Raw genomic sequence first — 9,837 nt, forward strand, 5'->3', positions numbered from 1 at the left:
TTACAACTTTAACTCGGCCTCTCAGGAACACTCACTGACTTCTTGATAAGCAACTCCAGTGTAGATTTGGCCTTGTATTTTAGGTTATTGTCCTGCTGAAAGGTGAATTAATCTCCCAGTCTCTGGTGGAAAGCAGACTGAACCAGGTTTTCCTCTAGGAATTTGCCTGTGCTTAGCTCCATTCCGTTTCTTTTTTCTCCTGAAAAGCTCCCCAGTCCTTAACGATTACAAGTATACCCATAACATGATGCAGCCACCACTATGCTTGGAGATATGGAGAGTGGTACTCAGTAATGTGTTGTATTGGATTTGCCCCAAACATAACACATTGTATAGAGAAAAAGGTTAATTACTTTGACACATTTTTCCCCAGTATTTCTCTGGTGCCTTGTTGCAAACAGGATGCATGTTTTTAAATATTTTTGTTCTGTACAGGATTTCATCTTTTCACTCTGTTAGTATTGGGGAGTAACTAATGTTGTTGATCCATCCTAAGTTCTCTCCTATCACAGCCATTAAACTGTAACTGTTTTAAAATCAACATTGGCCTCATGGTGAAATCCCTGAGCGGTTCCGTTCTTCTCCGGCAACCGAGTTAGGAAGGATGCATGGATCTTTGTAGTGACTGGGTTTATTTATACTCTATCCACAGTGTAATTAATAACTTCCGCATGCTCAAAGGGATATTCAACGTCTGCTTTTTTTTACCCATCTACCAATAAATGCCTGTCGGGAAGAGTGGTTGTGCCTGACTACACAAGCGGCAATGAGTAAACACACAACAATATAGTTCAATTTCCAGATGCTTTTACTTTAGCTTTTAGTGTCTCTGGCACTCTAGACAAGCTGTTCAAGCAAGAGGGTGGTTAAAGATGGCGGTCACCTGTATTCTCCTGCGGTGGTGTGGCCTCACTGGCCCAGTCTGTAACTCTCCTTCTGAGGAGTCTGTGGAAGGAGCGAGAAACACGGTGTAAGTGGGAGAGTAGGCACACTCTGGCTGTGTCTACCTAACTGCTTCACTTGAGTGATGTCCAGCCTGCACTCTTGTGCCAGTCAGTTGATTAGGGAATGCCTTGCAGGTGTGCTGATTATATAATCCTGCACAGGGTGTGTTGGGTGAGCATAGCTGTGGTGCTGTCTTCGGCTGGCCTGGTGTTAATGATAGCTCAGCCTTCCACACTGCTGAACTGAGTGCCGTGGTCCACTGTGCTGCAGCCAGTGCCACTGTCCATGGTGCTGCACTGGGAGTCCTTCAGCCACACCTACGCTCATGCCTCTCACGGTGCCACACCCACTTCTTTGTGTTGGCTGTCAGGCCTGCCTGTCGGAGACAACCCAAGACACGGCCTACCTTCTCCATGTGGTCTTCCCACGTCTCCGAATGGATTACCCATCTCCAGGTAGGCAGCAGCAAAGTCCCGATTTGGCCAGTCTTTGAAAGGTGGCTGGGGCCCCGTGAAGGCCAAAAGGAAGCACAGTGTACTATTTGGCTTGGATACCAGGATGATGGGGCTGACCCATGGTCTTTTTGACTCCTCTATGGCGTCCAACTCACACATCCTTTTGACCTCAGTGTGGATGGCTTTGCACGAGCTTCACTGACCCTGTACGGCTTCACGTGTACAGTCTTCCCAACTGGTGTACGGATATTGTGCTCTAGCACATCTGTCCACCCGGGCAAAGAGGAAAAGACAGCCGTGTACTGATCAATGATCAACCTCTTGGAGTTGTTGGAGAGTAAGGTCTTACAATGAGATGTTGTAAACATGTGGCATTTCCTCGGGAAGCTCTGTGGAGACAGACAGTAGGCCACAGTAACATCATCCTCCTGACACTTTTTCAAAAGGTTAATGTTATACACTTGCTCCCGTTTACGGCTGATCTGACTGGTTTACCCTGTATGTCACTGCGCCTGGTTTCTCCATGACTTCATAATCCTCAACATCTCATCTTTCAAAATACATTGAGTCCTCTTAATTTACAGCATTTCCCTCACTCAGACAACAACAAAAATAGCTAAAGTTGCCAAATTAGTGGGAGGGATGGGGATAATTTCATGTTAAGTGCGGTGCTCAAGTTCAGAACGGCTGTCAGTCAAAACCCAAACAGCGCTGTGAAGCGCAGAGCCTGAGCTCTGACTTCATTTATATAATTTTACCCTACTGCCACTGCATTCCAGTTTAGGCACTTATCAGTCATTTTCAAGGGTTACCATCTTGAATAGTAGTACATTAGTAGTATGTTACAACGTAGTGTTGGTGTAGTAGTACAGTCCTGACATACTGTATCTTGATAACTAAAATATATATTGTAACATCCTTTAAAAGCTACTTTTGTTGTTTATTGTCAGAATGAGCATTCTGGATATGTGTAATATATAAACCATTAGTGTCTCCCTGTTTCACCTTAGGTTATTTTTCTCAAAATTGTATGTGTCAAAATTATTCCTAGGATGTGTTATGAATATTTTTTTTAAACGAACACAAAATCCATATCTACACAACACCCTGAGACTAACCGATTATGAAAAAGACAAATAAATATAATCCAAACAGCAAAATCTTTCAGAAAAGTGCATATGCCTGTTCTCCGTATGGAATCATTTGAATGTGGATTGTATAACAACTTTTGTGTTTTGTCTAAACGACTGTTCAGTAGTAAATATGACATCATCAGTGCGGTAAAGGGCCTGAAAAAACATCAACAATTTACTAGTGATGGGGTGGATATGGAAAACCCATTAGTTAATGATAGGCTCACCATTTAGTCTTTTTAACTACCATGTAATCCAATAGCAAAAATACAAGATACACTGTTCAAAACTGTTATTTTTGAAGTGCTGAATAGATGGTAAATATCAGTTTCCATACAATACTTGACTATAACTTGACATGCACCATTTTATCATTTGTATCAAATGGCAGGTTGTGAGCAGGTTGAGAAATAAGTCAGTGTTACAGTTTCATTATCCTTATACAGAACATACGTAGGACAAATCATCAGAAATAGGGGTATTGTAAAACAGTTTGGCTACTTTAAAAATGTCGCACTGTGTTGTATGCCCTTTCTGCTCTATGCAACATTGTGCAAGATAACCTTTTTTTATGTGCCTTGTCAATTTATGCAGTATTGCCTGTCTCTCTGCTCACAGTGTCTCAATGAAATTCAGATAATGATTGGAATATATTGTTATGTATAACCCAGGTATGTCAGCAGTGCATTGTACACTACACTGTAATTTCAAATGGTAGCACATATTGACTCTTTCCACTTTGTCATATGATGTAGTATTTACAGCCACATCCATATATGATTGGGTTTTACCTTCCAACACATATTGATGCCAAATCACTACATTTATGAGATAAAAATATAGAAAAGTACAGTGTTCAGCAGTTATCAAACTATATATATTGCATTTGGAAAGTATTCAGACCCCTTGACTTTTTACACGTTTTGTTACGTTACAGACTTATTCTTAAATGGATTAAATATTTTTTTCCCTCAGCAATCTACACACAATGCCCCATGATAACAAAGCAAAAACTTTTTTTTGTTGTTGAAATTTTGGGAAATGTATTCAAATTTAAAACGGATATCACACTTACAGTATTCAGTATTCAGACCCTTTACACAGTACTTTGTTAAAGCACCGTTGGCAGCGATTACAGTCTCGAGTCTTCTTGGGTATGACGCTGCAAGCTTGGCACGCCTGTATTTGGGGAGTTTCTCCCATTCTCGGCAGATCCTCTCAAGCTCTGTCAGGTTGGATGTGGAGCGATGCTGCACAGCTGTTTTTAGATCTCTCCAGAGATGTTATTTTGGGTTCAAGTCCGGGCTCTGGCTGGGCCACTCAAGGATATTCAGAGACATGTCCCGAAGCCACTCCTGCGTTGTCTTGGCTGTGTGCTTAGGGTCGTTGTTGGAAGGTGAACCTTTGCCCCAGTCTGAGGTCATGAGCGCTCTGGAGCAGGTTTCATTAAGGATCTCTCTGTACTTTGCGCCGTTCATCTTTGCCTTGATCCTGACTAGTCTTCCAGCATGACACTGCCACCACCATACTTCACCTTGGGGATGGTGCCAGGTTTTCTCCAGACGTGACGCTTGGCATTCAGACCAAAGAGTTCAATCTTGGTTTCATCAGACCAGAGAATCTTGTTTCTCATGGTCTGAGAGTTTGCCTGTTTGCAAACTTCATGCAGGCTGTCATGTGCCTTTTACTGAGGAGTGGCTTCCGTCTGGCCACTCTACCATAAAGGCCTGATTGGTGGAGTGCTGGAGCGATGGTTGTCCTTCTGGGAGGTTCTCCCATCTCTACAGAGGAACTCTGGAGCTCTGTCAGAGTGACCATCTGGTTCTTGGTCACCTCCCTGACCAAGGCCGTTCTCCCCCGATTGCTCAGTTTGGCCGGGCGACCAGCTCTAGGAAGGGTCTTGGTGGTTCCAAACTTCTTCCATCTAAGAATGATGGAGGCCACTGTGTTCTTGGGGACCTTCAATGCTGCAGATAGTTTTTGGTACCCTTCCTCAGATCTGTGCCTCGACACAATCCCGTCTTGGAGCTCTATGGACAATTCCTTCGACCTCATGGCTTGGTTTCTACTCTGACATGCACTGCCAACTGTAGGACCTTATATAGACAGGTGTATGCCTTTCCAAATTATGTCCAATCACTTGAATTTACCACAGATGGACTCCAATCAAGTTGTCGAAACATCTCAAGGATTATCAATGGAAACAGGATGCACCTGAGATACATTTTGAGTCTCATAGCAAAGGTTCTGAATACTTTCCAAAGGCACTGTACGTTAACTATGGACTATATAATTTTGGTTCAGTAGTTATCGGTTTTGAGCAGTTTAATTAAGTGATAGTTAATTGTATTGTTAACAAATTATGAAAATCATATAAAAATAAAGTGAATATTGTATATTGAAAAGCAGATACTTAGATTAAATATGTATCCAAATTGAATGTGTGATTTGGTGCAGTGAACAAGTGACTTTGTCTATTTGTTTGTTGTACTCAGTCAAATGAAAATGAGCTTTGAAACATGAGCTATTTCGATGATCTGATTGCATTTTTGTGCTTAGAGTTGTGAAAATGTTCCACACACTTGTAAAAATTGCACCAAAGTAATACAAAAAGTAACTTCCAGGGTCCTGTGAAGTCCAGCCAGCTGCTTGTTGATTCCCCATAAGGCCAGGTGTGAAGGCTATAGGAGGCCTAAACCTAACCAGTTTGAATACAATGAGGACCCGTCAACCAGCAGCAGACAAATAACAAAGGCTCTGAAGTTGTCGGCTGCACATGTCCGTGGTTCTCAGCTATGGATAACAAGTCGATAAAGACAATAAAATCCTGTTGAAATGACAGATATTACACCCTTGATGAATCAGTGAAACAAATTTCACAAGTTATCTGTACTCAAAGATTTCTCCAGGTCTCCAGGAGCTATATTGAAAAGATCCAATGAGTGTTTTCCCAGACATTTTATAAAAAACAATGATGGGTGTTAAAAAAATGTACAAACCAGTTGGTGTATAAAAAGATGCATATAAAAACGTAACTTACAAAAAATCTACTAAATAAACAACAAAGGGAAAATGTACTTACAGCTGTCTACAGGTGTCTTCTGCTCAGTGATGGAATAGAGTTGGCTGACTGGACGCTGTCCAAGAGTCAATGCTCAAGATGTTGTCTGCCGTAATGTCAGTAGTTGATGTCTTAATAATGGTGCTTTATTTATACATCATTGATCTTTGACACACCCCTTACAAGTTCAAGCATTCTCTCTGAGAGAACTTGGTTGGAGCGTTGGTTAGAATTAAATTAACCCTGCATGTTTTAAATTCACAGCTCTGGTTATTAATAAAACAATTATTTGAAGCAACTAGGCCCCAATACAATAGCCCCTTGATCAACACCTTTTACACCATGTCTGCACACAGACACTAGGACCCTCCTCACATCCGAAATACTGTAATCAAAAAAGTGGGGTGTGATGTTTACATACGACATGTGGTAATGCCCCGGCCACTCTGAACAATGGGTGTGATATTTACATCCTGGTGTGAAGTCACACCTGGGCGTGATATTAAAGTCCTAGCCATTCAGAACAATGGGTGTGATGTTTATATACATACATCATGTCGTAATGCCCCGGCGACTCAGAACCATGGGTGTGATATTCAAATCCTAGGCAGAAGTCCCGCCCCCCTCCTCAATCAACGAGGTGTGAAAGTTAGTTTGACAGAAGCTAACCCTACGATAACTACTCTCACGGTGTTTGAAAATGGATGATGTCATCAGTTAGAAGTTTTTTTACTTCATATAATTTTCTACAAAACGTAGAAATGCTCTGTTTTCACATTTGTAGACACTGGTATTGTGCTGGAGATAAAAATGGTGGAATTACCCTTTAATTATTTCAGCTCAAAATGTGTGAGTGTAAAGATATAAAATATACATACAGGTAGTAATTCAGACAATAAATAGTGCAGAGGTTAGTTGTTGGGTAGTTATAAAGATAAGAGCCTGAATGGTTCTGGATACTTAAAAACCTAGCTATGACACTAGTACAGTAAAACAACCAGGTACACTTATCTTACAAGTAGTGCAATAGGTCGTAAAGGCACTGTGTAAACGTTGCATTTGTGGGATGCTGGGTGTGACTAAATTCCACCCTGAGACATGATCGTGTACATGGAGAGAAGAGGGTAATATAGTGGTAACAGCACATACACCGGTGAGGATGTAAGTGACTGATTAACCAAAATGCCATTTGTAAATATCGTGAACAACCCTGTACTCCCAATGTTTGCCTATGTGGTCACAGGCATAGCAAATAGCTTGCGTGAACTCTTGACTCAGTTGAACCAGATGTTGCTGAGCAGAGAAGTTTCTATGCCACTGAAAGTAGCGCAGATATGCCTCATCATCCTTGTCCAACTTGAGGAGGAATTCAGCCAGGGCTTTTGCATCGGGAAAGTCATTAACATGGATGAAGGAATCTCCTGGGACAAAGTCTTCATAGTTCTGTCTCGGTGGGCCCAATACCACTGGCACTGTTCCTGCTGCAAGTGGTCCGTTAAGCTTCTCTGTGATGTAGTCTTTGTGGACTGAGTTCTCAAAGGAGAGGTAAAACTTACAGCTGGAGAGTGTTGAGTAGTAGTCCTCATATTTCAAGAATCTAGCAAAGGCCTTGCCAAAGAGTTCCACCTTAATGTGTTTTACAAGTTCTCTGTAATAGTTATTCCGTACCCCTGTTCCAGTGTTAGGGTCATTGTTGCTCACAATCCAGCAAACTAATTTATCCTTCTTTGGCAGCACAAAGTCTTCACCCTGGCTTTTCCTTGCGGTCAAACGCCAACGAACAGGGATGTCTGCGTCTTCCCTATAACTCAAGGTCAAGTTGAAAAGGTTCTCTAGACCAGGTATCCTAATTGTGTTTGTAGGTGATTCCACATGATACCAAATCCACTTCTGGAATGGTGGTCGAGGTGATGGAGGCAAGTTGGATAAATCGTATTTGATGGATTTGTGAAAGATGAGCACACCGTCTGCCTTGTTGTACAGAGACCTGTCATCTGTCAGGTGGCAGCCATCAATGTTGAAGAAAGTGGCACAATCGCTAAAATCAAACTCACGGTTTTCAGGCCAGAACCACAACAGCATGATGGGCTTTTCTGGCTCTGGCTGCTTCTTAGACAAGGATCTGATCTCAGGTCGCTTTGAGTAATGAGGCTGGGGAGTGCAGTCCAGAGCTGATTTGTAATACATACAAAACAGTGTCACAAATCCTCCTAGACAGAGGATCCCTACCAGGAAGATACGCAAAGCTCCTGTAAGGAAAGTACTTGACAGCATTTTGGCTCCTGTGGAAGAGAGGAAAAACGCATTATTACATTATCATTCACACTCAAAGAAATGAAACCAAATGAAGATCTTTGTTCAACTGTTATTAAAAAGCGCTTGTGTACAGAGAGAAAGTATGAGAAAAGAAGCAGGTGCAGATGAAACATTCTCTCTCATTTGAGAGTAACCACAGATACAGCTGATGCAAATGGAAACATGAACAATGAGAATGGTTAAGTCAGATTAGATTCAAAAGGAACAACGAGGAAACGTGCCCATGTACCTGGCTACCTCAGGATTGTGTTGACGTTAATAACAAAAATGTCCTTTCAGCACAACGTGTTGGAAGTACATGTTTTCTTGTTTTTTTCACAATTGTGGGTAAGGTGTACTTTAAACAAGTGATCTTATACCCCTTTGCTGTACTGATCCACAAGTCTAGTTTGTCACAATGTCATCTGGTGAATGTTGAAATTCCTTATTCTTGACTAATAATGATTTTCGTTGACTTTTTTTTATAGTCTAAAAACACTTAATACTTATAGACTTTTACATGACCATTCAAAACTGCACTCAATAAGCCACCAATAAGTGAAAGCCTGTACTAGTCAAAGGAAAAGATAATGCCTCACCGGTTAACAGGTTGTTCTTGTCATGCTGTATTCAGAGCTGCCGGGGATGTCAATCCATATACACTCCCTATGTGAACTGTGCACCTGTGAAACATTTCCCTGGGTCTTTGGTACTCATCAGTTCAATAAAGCGATAAGAAACAGTGACAAGCCGTTTTTTTAAACGAAGGGAGAGAAAAAGTTCTTCTGGACGCCCTTACGGCAGGATGAGAAAGCATGAAAGGGAAATAGAGGTTGGGCCTCTGTTGGGAGGGGTAGGCCAGATTGTGCCATGTCCCAATAAACAGCAAAGGGGGAAATAATCCTGTGTCTTTTCCCTTACCAGCAATAACATGCCTAAACATGTCATGGACATCATAGAGTTAGAACAACTAGGCTACAAAGACCTTTAACGAACCAAATATTTCAAGGACACACATTCACGACAACAATTCACGTGAACAAAACATTTCAACTTCACTGTTCACCTCAACCATGAGAACAAGGAGAATGATATTGAGTGTCTAGGTGTGGTTTAGTCACTATCAATGTTGTGGTGGCGTGTGTGGTGTTCCACGTGCAGTCATGATTCACATCCTTCTCTTTGTTCCATCATGCCAGTTAGAGAACTCCCATGGAACTTCCACATATTCTCTGTTTACATTTGACACTTTCTAAAGTGGGGAATTCCCATATCCCCTTACGACCCGGATCCTGGAGTGTTTGGTGCCCTGATCCACGGTATAAAGCATGTGTGAAACACAAACAAACCCTGGCTGAAATTAATCCCGGACCTGCATGAGTAGTGGGTCCAGGATTCGAGACCAGTGTACTTGATATTGTGACGCGGCAGCACGAGTCGCGTGGAACTTTCTTGCCCGTGGTAAACAAGCTAGCTCGCTAACGTCATGTAGAATGTGCGTCGTGCTGATCGCACCCTGAATCAATTATTTTCGGCTTCTTGTGAAAGCAACATTTATTCTGTACAATTCTCACAAATGCTACAGGAAACCGAACCATGGAACCGAATTTCATATGTGAAAACTCCCCTAGCCTGTCTTAGTTCTAGGCAATTTTCCTGGTTGTTTTGTGTGCCGGTATTAGATTTGAGTGACCTCATGTGTATACATTGTGTCTTTCATTGTGATTGAATGTTTGGTGTATTAAAGGCGCAATCCATACCTTTTCTCTACCTCGTGGCAATGAAACGAACTACAACTGTCCTGAAACATTTACCCTAATAACTCACTCAGGGTAACACTGTAGGGGAAAAAACTCAACATATAGATTCCACCTTTATGAGCTAGAAGTGCTGTTGTAGTGTGAAGTTTTTTCATCCATTTGTATACATTTATTGTGAAACCATAACA

General features: G+C 41.7%; 1 protein-coding gene across 1 annotated transcript; it reads right to left on the minus strand.

Moving 5' to 3' along the window:
- Window positions 1–6,387: 6,387 nt before the first annotated feature.
- On the minus strand, window positions 6,388–8,706 carry LOC139556546 (4-galactosyl-N-acetylglucosaminide 3-alpha-L-fucosyltransferase 9-like). The gene is made up of 2 exons (XM_071370611.1): window positions 8,489–8,706; window positions 6,388–7,876 (listed from the first exon to the last, which is right to left on the minus strand). Exon 2 carries the CDS (start codon window positions 7,866–7,868, stop codon window positions 6,768–6,770), a length of 1,101 nt encoding a protein of 366 aa, XP_071226712.1. The 5' UTR covers window positions 7,869–7,876; window positions 8,489–8,706; the 3' UTR covers window positions 6,388–6,767.
- Window positions 8,707–9,837: the final 1,131 nt, after the last annotated feature.

Source organism: Salvelinus alpinus, chromosome 27 (assembly GCF_045679555.1).
Source record: "Salvelinus alpinus chromosome 27, SLU_Salpinus.1, whole genome shotgun sequence".
Lineage (NCBI taxonomy): Eukaryota > Metazoa > Chordata > Actinopteri > Salmoniformes > Salmonidae > Salvelinus > Salvelinus alpinus.